At 43.7% G+C, this 16,430-nt stretch overlaps 1 protein-coding gene across 3 annotated transcripts in view; it reads right to left on the bottom strand.

Annotated features, from left to right (window-relative positions):
- The window catches only part of ATRX (ATRX chromatin remodeler), an 84,218-nt gene that overhangs the window by 24,495 nt on the left and 43,293 nt on the right, over positions 1-16,430 (bottom strand). For 2 of the 3 annotated variants that reach the window (XM_053273376.1, XM_053273377.1), the window contains exons 13-27: positions 14,358-14,451; positions 13,643-13,745; positions 12,057-12,260; positions 10,776-10,914; positions 10,459-10,568; positions 10,116-10,262; positions 9,729-9,906; positions 7,357-7,494; positions 6,056-6,231; positions 4,175-4,292; positions 3,235-3,365; positions 2,799-2,887; positions 2,497-2,669; positions 883-1,036; positions 535-635 (exon numbers count right to left, since the gene is read on the bottom strand). In XM_053273376.1, coding sequence (XP_053129351.1) covers positions 535-635; positions 883-1,036; positions 2,497-2,669; positions 2,799-2,887; positions 3,235-3,365; positions 4,175-4,292; positions 6,056-6,231; positions 7,357-7,494; positions 9,729-9,906; positions 10,116-10,262; positions 10,459-10,568; positions 10,776-10,914; positions 12,057-12,260; positions 13,643-13,745; positions 14,358-14,451 — 2,055 coding nt within the window. The remainder of the gene's footprint in view (positions 1-534; positions 636-882; positions 1,037-2,496; positions 2,670-2,798; positions 2,888-3,234; positions 3,366-4,174; positions 4,293-6,055; positions 6,232-7,356; positions 7,495-9,728; positions 9,907-10,115; positions 10,263-10,458; positions 10,569-10,775; positions 10,915-12,056; positions 12,261-13,642; positions 13,746-14,357; positions 14,452-16,430) is intronic. The other variant, XM_053273378.1, reaches the window with a different exon arrangement.

The raw sequence follows: 16,430 nt of genomic DNA, 5'->3' as shown, positions 1-16,430 counted from the left end.
GGTGGGCATATTTGCTGAATTCTCCAGGTACTTCAAGCCATACCTGTCCAATATACCTTCCAGTGAAAACACACAGAGCCTGCTTTCTTACTTACAGAGACCAAGGCCCCAAAGCCTAAAACTTTGGTCAAGCTAGCTATCGAATTGGCCCCCTCCCGGAATTCTACACAACAATTAAAGAGAGAGAAAACAGAGAATTTGTCAGCTGAACCAATGACCTGGACACAACTCCCAGCTCTGCCCCAGGTTAGGGTGTCACTGAGTGGGGTTGATGTGGCCGTGACAATTGCAGCTGATGCTGGGGAAGCTCACTGCAGCCTCAGCACTGGACTGGGAGGAATGAGGGACCCAAGAACGGGGCATGAAGCAGCTGCACACACAGTCATCAAAGATAACCACAGAAAGCAGCACACCTTGGAAGTACGGACCCTTTTGCCTCCTCCCAGATTATACTTAGTAGGCACAGTTTAAATAAATAATAAAATGAAAGAAGTAATGCCTTTCAGCACTGTGAATCTGCCTTTTTATACTTGCCTTTATATATTACAGGTTTGCCTTCTTCTTGGTCCCGGTTTGCCAGATCAAGAAAGTCTTCAATCAAATCCAGAGATATCAGGGACTGGCTGAAAACTAAGCTGAAAGGAAGGGAGAAAAGACAAAATATTTCTCAGCTTAGATGCAGAGCACATCAGTTTGCTTTCCTCCGTTTACAAATTAACTCACTTCAGGGATATGCTATAGGATATGAATAAAAAAATAAGCCACTTGGAGGGCTGATTGCAGAGAATGCATTTAGGCAGTAAGGAGGAAAACATCCATGAACTGACCAAGCGTGCCTGTGCTTGGGCAGATGGTTCCAGACTCTTGCCAGGAAGGACTTACACTTTATCCCCAAGTTCCTCAGCCATGCGAAGAATGTCAAAGAGAAGTACCATCTTCCCAGAATGCTCCAACACTTCAGCATCCGCATCGGTGACAAAGTCTTTGTACCAGTCCGGAGCTGGGCTGCCAGGGTTGGAAGAGGGGGTGGTTTTACCTTGGGAGGGGGAGGGAAGAGGTGTTATTTCATAAAAGATCTATTCCAAAGTTGGGCTTGTCATGAAACAGCACTATACCCTCTCCCTCTCTAGCACATTAAATATTGAATACAAGGAGAAATAAAGACTGCAGAGTTCCTTAGCCAAATCTGAACTCCGACCACCTTCAGAGCACCATGTTACCAGACCACAGCATGGATTGAATTCTCATGGCTAGGTTAGGAAATCCCCTGTTATCTCTCTCCCAAACAGAGTGGGTCTTAGACCAGCTGATGGGGGCAGGGATTCCTGGGGGCTGCAGCAAGGAGGCGACAAGGAGAAGGGCTTGCCCTTGTGCTGCAGTGTGAGCACCACTGGATGAGACCTTCTGTCGCTGGACAGCTCACTCATCCATTGCTTACTTTGGAGCCTGAACAGCTTACAAGATTTAAACCCAGAATTCCAGCAAGAACCCAAAACTCTTCAAGAAAGGTAGGTTTCCCTTGTGTCCAAGTTTGTACTTGTATGATTCGGATATATTTGAGTACTCAAACACTTATACAGCAACATAAAGAACAGTGGGCCAGATCAGACAAGACCTCTCACTCAATTCAGCTCATCGTGAGGATGAACATCTGCTATCTCCAGCTACACACAGACAGAATGTCCTACCACAGCCTATGTGGGCTTAAAATCTAATATGCCACATCCCATTTCCTTCCTCCTTTGTGGACAAGAAACAGAGAAAAACAGCCTGCTTGATCAGTGGCCAAAAAGGAACAGAAGCGGGGCTACTCCTACTGTCTATATTAATGGTCACGTTGTCCACCTGTGGGTGGCACTGGAGCACCTCCTGTCCGTGTGGCTCTCCAGAGGATCAAGGCAAGGATCTGTGGTTTGTACCCAACTGAAAATGAATGCTTTCCGTCTCCTGCCCTCTCACGTGGAGAAGAGTGAGGGAGGACATGATCCAAAGGCACACTTCAGCTTATTCTCATGATCAGAGAATAGTCAGGGGTTACTATATCTGAAGTGGGCCAGAATTAGTTCAGTGGTTCTTTGAGCTTTGGAAGTATTGTGATGCACAACTTTAGATCAGAGTGGAATTATAGTTTACAAAAACCCTAGAGGCACCTGAATTCCTTTCAACTTCCCACACATCCCCAGCCTTATCATTTGATACAGGACTTGTGAGCTGTCTTTATTTATGTTAACTACATTCTTTGGACAGTGCAGAAGTTTGTGGTTTTAATCTCCACTTCATTAGTGGGTTATATGCACTCTGATTTATTGTAAATACAGTAAAAGCCTTCTTTCTCTTGAAAATTTGATCTTACTACTCATTGAAGCATTCATTTCCATGAATCTTTTTTATGTACAATATTTTACAGGAGTTCAACACATGGACCAGCTAAAGCCACAGTGCAATTCCTCCATAGTCTTGTCTAACATTCAGAACTGGCTAAAAATTCTCTCTTGCCTTCTTCTGCTTTTGCAATGGCTGGAGGATTGCTTGCTGATTCTTCTGCATTTCCTTCTCCACCTCCACGAGATCTTGAGTTCCAGACTTTAATCACCTCGACATCATTATCGCTGCCACTTTCACTGGAGCTACTATCCTTCTTGGATTTTTTGCCCTTTGACTTCTTCTTTCTAGAATTATAACATTTCACTTTCATTATTAAGAACCTGATGGTGCACACTGGGGGCGGTGGGGGCCCCCTGAAACTGCACATTTCATCCATTCTGAGTTTATAATCCACATCAAACAGTCCAACCTACTTTGTATATTCATCGGAGCTTAAGCTGACTGATGTCTCTTCAGAATCTGATGCTATGAACTCATCAAGACTGTCTTCATCAAAATAGCCCTGAAAAACAAAATTGATGTTTTTACAGGAGGAATTTTATTAAATTTAGCCATCCTTGCTTAAGCCTTTGAAACATCTGTCCAGTCATCTGAACAATGCCAGGGTCAGTAAGAGATTACTGCAAAATATTTTGGTAATGACAAAATATCCCGGGGGGGTTGCCGGGCGGCGGGGGGAGAGAAAAAGAAAAGAAAGCCACAGTAACAGCCACATCTAAAATATCCAGGAAAAAATAACCACCTATCATACAGGAAAACATTTCCATTAATTCAGCGAAACACTCTAGGACTTGGCAGGCCTCACTTAAGAGCTTCCATTAGAGACAAAGACAGGCAGATGTGATTTACCTTATTCTCTTTGCTAATATAGTCCAGCTGCAAGCACCAAGGGTGAGTCCAAATTCTGCTTAACATCTGGAAATCCTGGAAGAGTTTTGCTCCAGCTTTGCCTCTTCCACCTTCACTGCTGTTGCCGACACCTGACAATGAAGTTCAGAAGTTAAGCTAAAACCTTCAGCTTGAAACAGCCAAACAAGGCTCACCTTTATAGAACATGCCACTGTAACAAAGACATATTCTTCTGCAGATCCAACACCACGCCTCTTGTAACAAGGATTACTAAATTGACATAAACAATATTTTCTAAAAATCAATCACCAAGCTCGTACGTGACAATCTAACATCTCTACACGCATCCCAGGTCATGGGATGCATAAACTGAAACCTAGTTTAAAATCCTAACACAAAATATCCCTGAGCAATGTCCAAGGAGACTCTGAATAATGAGCTACCAATATGCTGCTTTCAACTATGTTAGAAACATTTACAGGAAAGATTAAGTTATAAATATTCTAAGCAGAAAACAAAATGGCCATTCGAGACCGAATACTAGGCCAGCAGGCACAAGCCCCGGTCTCACAGCGCTCCCTCTCTTCCACTCCCTCACATGCAGCAATTAGAAATTTCCAGTCCTGCTTTTGCAGCAAGCCACGGTTTGCCATGTTGTCCAAACCTGTCAGCCGCAAGGTGGCTCACCGCACCCATAAAGGCAACACAAGACAGACAGGGGCCTTCCATTTGGCTGTCCTGGCTAACAGGTGCTGAAAGCCTCTGCTCTTCCATGATTTGGTTACATCTCATTTTAAGGCCTTCTGTGCTAGAGACCACCACCGTGTCTCACGGCAGGGAATTCCAGATGTTAATCACATTTCTTTTGACTATCCTAAACCTATGGATAACAACAGAGCCAAAAGGAGCAAGCAACAATGGATCCTGAATGCTGCCTTACCTGTTAAATGATCCAAGTAGTACTGATAGAGCTTACACTGAAGAGGGGTCATTCTTACAGCTAGAACATATTCATATTTTGGTGGCAGGAACTTTGTTAGTGCTGTATAATCTTTTCTCTGTAATATATATTTAAAAAGTAGTTCAACTACCATTATAGACTACCAATCAAAGATCAAATATATAAATTAAGTAGCAAAATAAAGATATCACAATCAACTGGATCATGACTGAGTCGTTTGTTGAGTTATTTGCACTGCTGCTACAGAAAATTTAGCTACCACACAGGTTATTGAGCGGTTTGTATCTGAAAGCAATAAATCTGTGTAAAACCCCTCCAGTCTATCTGGATATCTCGACAGAAGAGGGGTGATATACCCTGTATGGGAGACCTTTTATAAGGGGCGAGAGAAGAGAACATGTTGTATTGTCTCTGCCTCCTCTGACCCCCATGGGCAGGTTCACTCCACTAGTGGCACTTTGGAGTACCTTCCCTGCAGGAGTGCAGAAGGGAGCACGTTATGTCTGGCCCTATAAAACTCTTTCCGCAGCCTAGAGAAAGTAAGTGTTGTTAAATAGTTCGCAGGTTCCCAAACAGCATTTACCGCCCAACCCCACACATTCTGAGACCTCCCATTAACTTCATGTTGATGCTGATGTTCTCTATGATCCACCCGCTGAAAGAATACCTGTTTGGCTTGTTCATAATATCCTAGGGAGATAAGGAGTTCTATTGAAGGACCATATGAGAGTCGTTTCTTGGTGATTTTTGATTTCCATCTGGACAAATGATCATCCAGAAGACCTAACAGAATTAATCCGGACGGGGAAAACTCCACCTTAAGCCAATAGTTAATGATATGCTTCCAAACCCTCACCTCAAGTTTGGGCATCCCGGTCTCTCTTCAGTCTAAGTGCTGCATTAGATACACATCTAGGGGCAGCAAGAATGGACTGTAAGAGTTTTGTTTGCACTCCCTCTATATCATCTCGGTTGATATACATACCCAATTGTGCCCCAAATAGAATTTGGGCCAGAGTTCTGGCCTCAAAAAGCTTTAGGGCTGTTGGAACTACTTCTCCTCTTTTTGTGTAAAAGAACTTCTTAACAGCTATTTAAGACCTTGATGCCGTTCACATGATATACTCAATATGGGACTTCCAGATCCCCATGGGGGGGAAACTACTCAAAGTTTGGCACCTGCTCAATTCTATTTCCTTCAACAATCAATTTTTGCGGTCTCGTTCTTTTTGCAAACATCGTGATTGGTTGGTTGGTTATAGACGACTGATTCTAAGAAAATGGTCAGCTTCAAAACCTCAACCACAACAGCAGCAAGGGTGGGGAGACACAAAGTAGAGAGATCCACCATTTATTTATTTTCACATTTTTATACTGCCTCAACCTTAAGTCACTGGGTGGCAGAGATAAGAATATTTATTCATTGGATATGGCTCCTGCCTTTCCCCAAGGAGTTCAGAGTACAGACCGTTCTCCACATTACCTCCAGAAGAACCCCCATGAGGTCAGCTAGGCTGAGACGCACAGGCAGACCCTAGGCTGCTGGTGCACAAACCCCTTTTTAAAGTTGTCTTTTCTTTTTTTTTGGAAAGGAGAGAGGGAGAGGGAGAAAGGAAGGGGAAACACTAATAGAAAGGAAAAGCTTATTACAGTAAAACATGAACCCCTCCCCTGTAGTGCTTCAGGTTGGGGTCAATGGGGGGGGGTCACAAATCTGAGTTGACTGGTGTCTTCTGCTTTAAATCATCTTCCATAGTCATCTCCGAATGCCCTTGGATGGTAGAAAAGGTGGGGTTTACATTTTAAAGTAATGAAAAAATCTCCAATGGACTTGGGTAAATCAACACTTCATTAACATACCTGAACACATCCGGCTAACATTTCATATAGGATGTGGGCGCGCTTTTTCATCACCCTGACATCTACCATGGTAGAGTCTGCACACTGTCCATTTTGGATTGGATTTATAAATCGATTTCGGAACTCTTTTATTGACCCAAGCAAGTTCTCCTTGATGAAGTTAACCATGCAGTGATCTGAGGAACCAGAAACTAATTTTTAACTATTTTCTATAGCAGAACAATCCCTTGGAAAATGTTTAATTCTGGTGAAGTGTACATGCATTGTGTCTTCTTTTGTTTGGCAAGAAAGATCACGGCAGACAGTTTCAAAAGGAAACTCCTTAAAAGGTGCTCAGATTGCACTCTTGCCTAGTGCAAAGGCAGTAATACTTCGAGGACAGAGGAAGACCACCCCCACCCGCAGCTCTCTGCTCAATACACCACCACACACCCAAGCATCCAGCAACTCTGTCACACCATTTACAGCTAGCTAAAGTTTCCAGGTCTCTGTCACACAAGCTAGCCCCAGCAGAAGCAGGAATAAAGAGGCTCAGACCAAGTGAAGAGCACATCCAAGCTTCCGTGTGCTTGGAAAAACAGGTGAGGTCAACCAGCTCAAATGTTAGGCAGTGTCAAGATTACACCTTGGCTTTGTGCAGCATACCTGAGCCTCCGAAGCACATGCTTCTCGCTTCTTGCAAGCCTCAGAATAATTCAAATTCCGATTGTGGTTAGAAACAAGCCAAGTTTGGTTGTGATGTCTGAACCAACCAACCCTGGTTTATTCTATCCAAAGTTGCGAAATATACCACATTTGGAGCCCAAGGCTTGAAGTGTGGTTCGATCACAATTTTGCAACTTTGGACAGCATAAGCCAGGATCTTGGTTGGTTCAGATGTCACAACTGCACATGGCTTGTTTCTAACCACAGTCAGAAGTTGAATTCTTCTGGGGCTCACAAGGAGAGGGGAGCACCCTTTTGAAGGTACAGGACGGGAGCCTCAGCCTGTCCGCCAGGTTTGTCAACCTCTGCAAGAGTATGAGTTTCAGGTAGTCATATTAAGTTTTCATTTGAAGTCATATCACTTAATAAAGGAAGGGAAGAAATTCTGGCCCAGTTCTCTTTGAAGTATATTTGGCAATGGTGTTTCTCATCAAGCTGGGCAGTCACTACACTGATATTATGTACATCTTAACCACTTGACTGAGAGCTTCAAGGTGAAACTTTGACCAAGGCTAAGGTCTAAGACATATTCCCTCCTTCCTTATCAGTGCAGACATGCAGACAAACAAATACTTAGCCCTTTAAAAGGTGCTTACATTCTATGAGGTTGTTTTGCAAAGGAGTTCCTGTAAGAATGATCCTCCTCCTGGACTTTATAGAATTCATAGCTTTGGAAACAGCAGAAGTCTCATTTTTTAATATGTGTCCTTCATCACATATCACAAAATCAGGGCCTGGTTGAAAACAAAAAGGAAATTGGGATCTCATTTTCTATCTGCATCGAAAAGACTTGCGTCACTGACATCGACCAAATATATAGCCATGCTTAATAACCACCTGTGGATCCACCCAGAAATGCCTATGCCCAAGAAGGCCACTGCATGCAATTCTGATCATGTGCAGTTTTCTTGCTATCAATATATGTTCACCTCGAATCTAGATGCAAATACACTACCCTGCTGCATGAAGATGGAGATCACTAGCTTGGAAAAACAGGCTGACTCTGCCCTGAACTGCCATTATGCCTATTTCTGCACAGAGAAAAATGGGCTCGCCAGTCCTTTTGTCAGTCTGTGATGCTATGTTGATTTACATACACAGATGGCCATGTGTTGAATCTCCTCTTATTTGGGACATGCGGGGAGAAGAGCTGGTCTTGTGGTAGCAAGCATGACTTGTCCCCCCTGGTTAGCCCTGGTTGCATTTGAATTGGAGACTACATGTGAGCACTGTAAAATCTTCCCCTCAGAGGATGGAGCCGTTCTGGGAAGAGCAGAAGGTTCCAAGTTCCCTCCCTGGCAGCAACTCCAAGATAGGGCTGAGAGAGACTGCTGCCTGCAACCTTGGAGAAGCCGCTTCCAGTCTGTGTAGACTGAGCTAGATAGACCAATGGTCTGACTCAATATACAGCAGCTTGCTCTGTTCCTATGCAGTGGGATCCTGCAAGGAGCTGTTTGTGTGGAGCAGCTATTCTGTGTGCATAATGTCCCTAATGAGCATGGTAAGAGATATATACAAGGTGAAAAGCACCATGTATTGAGGAGGTCTGACTTGTGCATTCCATTTTCTCGGGAAGAATTACATGTACAAGGTGGACAATCCAGTTTGATTTACCTAGTCACAAACCGTTTCTATTAGCAGAGAGTCAAAAACTACATCATTTAGTAGTCAAGTCCCTTGGAAAAAAGCCCCACCAAGAAGGTAATAGTCATTCAGATGCTCTCAGTCATGTTCCTCAAGTACTATGTGCTTAAGCAGTCAAGCTACAGCACCATCTCCTGGAAAGAGGAAATAAAGTCCGATGGGCACGTCTCATGAGAACCACTGTGCCCTTTGACAATTGCCATTTTTTCACACCAAGAACCTGTGGGCTCTACAGCTCTTTACAAAAAGAAGAGGAGAGTGCGGGCGGCCTAGCAACTCCCTGTCAGCCACCTTCTTTGCAGCTACTCCAAAGCCCAGCTGCTCCTCTGGTGGGTCTCCAGGAGCATGGCATACAATTCGACCAAAGGAGCAGTTACCAGGTTCCTTCCATTTTCCTCTCCCTCCAAAACACTTCAGGGCAGCCGGTTGGGGGTGGGGGTGGGGATGTCATTCCATGCTTTACTTTTGCAGAAATACACCCTTTTGTTGACTGGGGAGTAGCAGAGAGGAAGTCAGCCACACTCTGCCACCACTCCTCACACACACGCTTACTGGTCGTATCCAACACACTCACCACATGAGCTGGATACTAAAGGAAAGGACTGCCTGCGCCCAGGTTAGGCAAACCTCCCCCCGCCCCAAGTCAATAAAATGCAGAGTTTAGGTGTATTTCTGCAAAAGGCAGGCAAAGAATGCCTGCTTTCCCCCACTCCCTCACCGACAGAGTGTGGCTGCTGGAGAGTCCTGTCTGCCCCCAGCCCTGTACCCGGAGCACGTCCTATCCCCGCTCCCAGACCTCCCTGAAACACTGCGCATGGGGGTGGGGTGTAAATGGCACAGGAGGCAACAAGGCAAGGGAAGCTGTGGGCTTTCTAATGGATCTTTAACGAGAGCTGCTCAAAACGGCAGGCTCTAAACCGGCGCGGGCACTTGCCGGGGGGCGGGTTCCTGGTGCGAAAATACAGCAATATGCACAGATGCTGGACCAAAGCCAGCCTCAGAAGGCCACAGAGCCAAACTCAGGAAGCCTTGCATGGCAAGGGAAATATCAACCTTGCCCCAGTGGTCAGCCAGAGCAGTGAGCAGGCGTAATGAGCTTGTTTCCCACTTGCCTGCCAGAAAGATCTCTGCTCCGGATGCAAGTTCAGAAGTGATGAGGAGGACACATAAGTATCTTTGCCACTGCTCAGAGGACCAATATCTTCTGAGTAGCTTTTGGCAGGGTTGCCATCTGCTCTAAGCCACCTTGCAGCTCAACCAACAAAGCACCAACCTTCCAAATAAACTAAACAGTAAATAAGCCAGAAGTAATACTCTGGCTTACCTGGATCAACGAGTGCTTTGTTAAATATTTCTTTCAGCTTCCTGCTCTTCACGTTCCTTCCTTGGGCAAGGTTACGGTACATCTCATAGCCTATAATCATGACGCCTCCTTCATCCTGCCATCTCTGCAGCATGTAACTCCTCTCCTGAGGGCGCTTCACTGTTGCCAGTTCGCCAACCTTGTGAAGACAAATACAGGTCCTTGAGTATACCTTCAGTCCCAATAGACTGTTAGAAAATGGAATTGCTCATATTCATTTACTTCATGAGGAAACTGTCCCTAAAACGCAACACAAATGTTACGATTTGAACCACTGAATGGTGCAATTTATCAGGACACAAACTGAATGTGCAAGAACCCTGAAAGTCTATTTTGAAAGATAAATACCTCTAGTTTCTCATCATCTTCTAAACCTTCTTGCCATTTCTCAAATTCATTCAACCAATTCAGGGCCGTGTTCAGTGGACAAACAACAAGAGCCGTTCTGAAATCCAGTTTGTCACACAACAGAATAGTATGAAGAAAACTAACTACCTTCAAGAGAGAAAGCCAAGTAAATCAGTATTAATATAAACATCTGTCAATCAAGAAAACCCTACAAACCTCCTTTTCTTTTAAAGTGCACTCGGCGGTTAAACCACTCACTTCTGAAGTGTTCTCACTTCACTTTTCCTATTAATGTAAATATTTCTTGATTGCATGTCCTGAAGTTTTGGCTGAAGTTCCATACCTGTAAGGTCTTTCCCAGACCCATACAGTGGGCCAGAATACATCCAGAGCCTGAAGATTTCTTTGTTTTCTTCACAGATTCACAGCAGCAATCCCACATAAATTGAACACCTAGAAATAAGAGTTTTAAGAGCCTTAAAGAGTGGTGAAATTTTCTGCACTACTTAACTTTGCAGTATGCTATAAAAGGATTTCATTTTTATTTTAATTTAGCCCTTTAGTTCATGACACCAGGGACAGAACACTAACATCTTCTTAGCCCAAGAATAAACCCAGCAAAATCCAATTCCAGAGCATAGTTCTTCTCAGCTTTCTTACCATCTACTTGATGTGGCTTCAATTTCGTAACTATGTTTCTGTGAACCTGTACTATTGGTTCTTTGGTTTCTTCATCTTCGTCTAAAACCAACTTAGTTGTAATTGGACACTTGAGTGGTGTATCTTCTAGTTCTATCACCTGCAAAACAAACTGTGTAAGCCCAGACTGAAATATTTGTGCAACTAATTCAAGCTTAGAGAAACAACAAAGCTACACAGAGATGAGAAACAATTTACTCTATATTAACTAAAAACTGATGTCATGAAACATCTTTGCAGACATAATACATTCGATCTTATACTGCTCTCTGTATAATTCACCTAGAGAATCACACTTCTAGATGTACAGTTGGATGGCTGTAAGACTGAATGGCTGTTGGCAAATATGAATATGTTTGTGACCTATAGGGATGCGGGGTATGCACGTGTGGCAAGAAAGCCGAGAGCTCTTTCTGAGTCCCAAAATTATGTCGGCTGTCAGGGGAGTTCTCTAATTTAATTGCAGAGAATTTTACAATGGTTTCCTTTTATCAACAGGTATAATTTTAAGCTGTTCCATTTCTATCTCTATATGGTTTGTGACACTTGTTTATTTTGTAATGGCCACTGGCCATACAAATAAACTGAATGACTGACATGAAATACCTGCAAAAGGCATTAAATCTGCATGAATGCATACATGTTCTGAACAAGCAGAGTAAATTTAGATGAAAAAGGGTAAACTAAGAGCCTTGTCAGGCACTTGCAAGATATTACCTAAACTAGTAGCATTGTTTTAATGCTATGTAGTCACTAGCAAACCCGCTAATCCTAATGGTCCTCCATATAACAAAGGCATTGGAAAGCAATAGTACTTCTCTCTTTCTTTTTAGAAAAATATAATTTTATTTTTTTTATTACAAAGAAGAAAGAAATTCCATCTTTTGAAATCAAAACACAAAGTTTTACGCCAAGACTCAATAGTCAGGATAAAGTAAAAAGAGAAATTTAAAAAGACAACTTCCACCAACTGGATTTCAATCACGAAATCATAGATCACAGATCAAAACCAGAACTTGGGGGGGGGGGGAGAAACAATGACCTTGTTGAACATTATATTTTATGAAAGGTTCACAAGTTAATAAAAAGGATTCTGATGAAACTTTGGAAACAGAGGCCTAGTCCCATAATTTAATGAACCAATCAGCTAAAGAGGGGATTATAGAAGAACACCAATTGGCCGCAGAAAGAATCCTTGCTGCCGTGAACATATATATATATAAACAATTCAGTATACTTCACCGGAATATAAGATTGCAATAGTACTTCTCTTAGCTTCAATCTCTCTCGTTCCCTTTCCGCGATACGTTTCCTTCTCTCTTCCTCTTCCTTCAGTGCATTTTGTGTTTCTGTTCTGAGCTTGTCATCTTTAATAATCTTTCTTATTTTTTTCCTTCCTTTCCCAGGAGATTTTGAATCATCATTTTCTTCATCGTCAGAATTACTCTATAAATTCAAGGAAAATATTGGTGAAAAGACTGACTCACCTTTTTATACTTTCAAAGTGTTATACTAAAAGGAAATATTACATTTAGTTAAAGTGCAGCATCTACTTAATCTATATATTTAATTCTCTTACGGCCAACCCGGTAGAGAACTCCGTCAAGATGTGCCTGGATGCCTGCTGGAACTCCTGCGAGATCCTGCAAGAGTTCCAACCATTGCCTTGGGAAGGAACGGGCAGGAGCAGGAACACTGCCTGGGGCGGGAAGGTAACGGGTGGCGAGGAGCCCATTGGAGGCCGGGCTGGGAGGGGAACGGGCGGCGAGACAAAAAGGGGCATAGGGGAGGCGGCGGGTGGCTGAGCTGCGCCGCCGAGAAGCGGCGGGCTCCCGAAAAGGGCCAGATGGAGGCTGATGGAGCAACTGTGGCTGTTGTGGCGGGCATGGGGGCTGGGAGTGGGGAGAACGGCAGAGGAGGGAATGGGGAAGGGAAGGGAAGGGGGGAAGCAGCGCAGATGCTGTGCGTTGGGTCTGCTAGTTCTCTTATTTTTAAATGGTGCCAAATATTAGAAACATGCAGCAGAAACTGACTGAAGGAAGTGTGTGGGACTTCGGAGTGCACAACTGCCCAGTAGGTTTCCCACCATAGTGTTTGTATGGTACTGCAGATGCTTCCCAGGTCAGGAAATGAAAGCCAGCGCAGCCAAAGAGGCATGCCCAAGAGCTGACACATTTTAAAACTTTTTAAAACAGAAGCCAGTCACCCTCCGTTGTAAGATGCTTTTGAAATTTCCCAAACTTCAAGAGCAGTCTGCCACCGTGATTTTAGCATGTGTAAGGCACAATGGGGCATGATCCAAACAATTCCCATAATTATCCTGCTTGAATAAGTGGAATTACATAAGAAATCATAAGCAATGGGATTCTCTTTTTTAAAGTTTTCATTACTGCTTTGTAATAAGATAAAATTTGCCATTCAACTTGAATTCAGAAGGTTGTAGTTTGTATAAAAAACCATCAGCCAACAAGCTAGGATCTGATCCTAGCTTAACATCCTGGTTTATTATGTTAACCGTTTGGACAAAATGGAAAATGGTTATTTGTTACACGAAAAGAAAAAAACAGGCTGCTCACCTGCAACTTATGAACTGAATCAGTTGTAACTGCCGAGTAAAAGAAGGCACGGAGCACATGCACGGCAGGGGCGCCAGAGAGGACCAAATTAATCCATCTGGAAGGTCTCTGCACAGGCGCAGTAACCCATTTCTCATGACTGACAACGGACCACTTCCAGATACTTCTGTTCCTTCCCATCACATGTGTTGCACACACGAAACAAACCGCCATGATTCGCCATTATTTCTGAAACTGGACTACACACAATACCTTGTTTTCACTGGATGAATCTTCCTGGACCTTGATGCGCCGTCTTTTCTTTTTCTGCTTGTAACTTCGCTGATTTTCTTCTAGCTCCGCCTTCTTAGCAGACCTGAGAAATTGAAGACTAATTTGTTACTACTAAGAAGCAAATCAACCTGATATAAAATAATTATTTTTATTAAGAATATTGCTGTTTTCCCCCCTTAACTGCCCATTAAGAAAATCCTGTAAATCCTGTAAATTGCAGTACCCATTTCCCAGCAATAACTTGAATCCAAAGATCTTGCGATAGGAACAGAAAGCCCCTCCACAATCTACCATCATTTGTGACCCCTAAAGTAGCTCCAGTGGGGCAAGGCTCCTCCAGAGTAGATTTTCAGAGGGTGCTGGCAACAGCTGGAAGATGGCAGTCCCACCTTGCCAATCGCCCCCACCTTGTCTCCGCATCCCACCACAGGCCCTTTGGCTGCACGTCATTCTGTTTCAAGACCTGCAGCAAGCACGCTAAGTTTATATCCAAGAAGACCACAAGGAGTATGCAGAGAAGCAGATCAGATGCTAACCTTTTCCAGTAGCTCTTCTTGACTGCAGCAGAGGCTCTGCCCCATGAGCTCTCTAACTGCTCCTGGATCCATTTCTCCTCCTTCTGCAGCTCCCTGTATATGCCTCCAATGAACCACAATACTAGGATTAAAACAACAACCACCACCAGACTTGATACCTTGTTCGTGGACGCTGATCATCTTCAGACTCGCTGAAGTCTTCGCTGACTCCAGATTCATTAGCTTCTGAATTATCTGAATCTTCACTGCTCACTTTAAAGTCAAAGAAAAACAGCAATCAAAACTGCTGCAAAATTAAAATTAATGGATATTAAATATTTACTCAGCCATGCCAACATATTTGGTAAATTCCTGCCATCTGCAATAAGTAATGAAGGTAATGTTTGGTTTGAAATCCATGTTAAAAGGAGGAATAATTTTTCCATTTGTTTACACACACCAGCCATGTCAGCGCTGTAAGTCTACCCCCTAATTCCCATCTCCTGGGATGAAAGACCTTGCCAGAAATCACTGTCTGCATTACTCATTGCACATGCTGAGGATTTGGGGCCTGGCTTATGGGCAAATAGCACCACGGTAAGGACCAGTGACCAAAAAAAAAAAAAGAAAAGAAAAGAGTGCCATCTGCTGGCCTCTTGGCATATCTAGGAAGAAACATACATTTTAATATTTAAACACGGCCTGGAGGATTCTGGAGGACCTCAAACGTATGAACTGAGATTTTAAGGAAAAACAAAACTAGAAATAAGTTATTAGGTTTTTGTCTTGCCCTTCATCTAAGGAGCTCAGGTTCTTCCCTCCGCCATTTTATCCACACAGCAGCCTTGTAAGGTAGGTCAGGCTGAGAGATGGTGACTGGCCCCAATGAGAACAACATAGGTAACTGGGATCAATACCTGTCCTTCGTAAACACAAACTATATTTAGCAACAAAAAATTAATCGTTCCAGTTTTCAAGAAGTCAGATTGTGGATAAAACACATTCTCCTTTTTAAACCTAGAGAAGCAAAGCTACACTTATACAATGGAATTAGACCAGGACTGGAAAGTCATGGGTTCAAATCCCCCACTCAACCTGAAGCTCATCAGGTGATCTCAAGCCAGCCACTATCTCTTGGCCTAACCTACCTCATAGGGCTGTTGTGGGGGGGGGGATGGGGGAAGGGGAAGAGTGATGTCTGCTGCTCTAAATTCCTGGGAGGAAGGGCAGTACAAAAATGTAACCAGCATTTGTTTGTTTTTTTAAAGAGAGAGGAGGATTTGAGGGCTCACTTACCCGCCAGTGAGATTTCTGACATTTCTTCTCTGTCTAGTAAATCCCCACCCTATGACTAGGCACAGCTTTTGAAACTCCACCGAGTTTCAAAATCAGCTTGCCATGCAGATGGGTCAAGAATCCCAGGGAGCCTCGGAGAAGGAGTACAAGTTAGTTGCATGGGGTTCCCCCCCATCCAGCGACCAAGGCAAGGATACACTGAGAGTGTGCTCACCTCAACATCACTAACAGATGTCGCGACACACTGTCGGGGCGTCCTTTAATCACGTGAGGGGGTGACCATCTGAACTGCCCCTCCACACTGGGTGCTCCAAAATCCAGCTTAGCCTGGGATTTTGAGCATGCATGGAGGGGCAATTCGCCAGCGGACACTTGTCTGAATGGGCTCCAAATAAATTTAAAAGAAAATGGGCAGCAGAAGTAGCCAAATAATTCTTAACAGGAAAGTAACCTTTAGCGACCTCATAAATTGATGATCTAAACTAAGAGGAAGGTGGCATAAACTTGGAATAAGCATTTGGGTGGAAAGCAGCATCTCAGCAAACCACCAGGGTCACCGTTCGGAAGTGGAAGTGAGGAAGCCGACACTGGGCACGTGAGGGTGGGGCTGGGGCGTTTATCTATTTAGTGCATTTGCATACTGCCCTATACAAAGAAGTTCCTTGCCGGTTCACAGTCTAAAAACCATGGAAAGAAATTGTGAGGAGCTACAGAAACTTCTGGATAGAGCTACAGCACAGGTGCATCATCACCCGTGTAGATGAGAGAGCACAAGGGATGACGGCCAAGATAATCCTAGATACACACGTATTATTCAATCTTAGTCTCAAAGCGCAACCTCCATGTCACACCTCTTTTGGAACCAAGGGGAGTTTTAAAAGCAGTTTCAGACAGGGCATGAGAGGCTATTATTTATTTCATTTTTATAAACCACCCCATCCAGAGGCTCTGGGCGG

This window comes from Hemicordylus capensis, chromosome 11, assembly GCF_027244095.1.
Source record: "Hemicordylus capensis ecotype Gifberg chromosome 11, rHemCap1.1.pri, whole genome shotgun sequence".
In the NCBI taxonomy this organism is placed as follows: Eukaryota; Metazoa; Chordata; class Lepidosauria; order Squamata; family Cordylidae; genus Hemicordylus; species Hemicordylus capensis.
The sequence above is the reverse complement of the archived record's forward strand: the minus strand, read 5'-3'. Positions and strand labels throughout refer to the sequence as shown.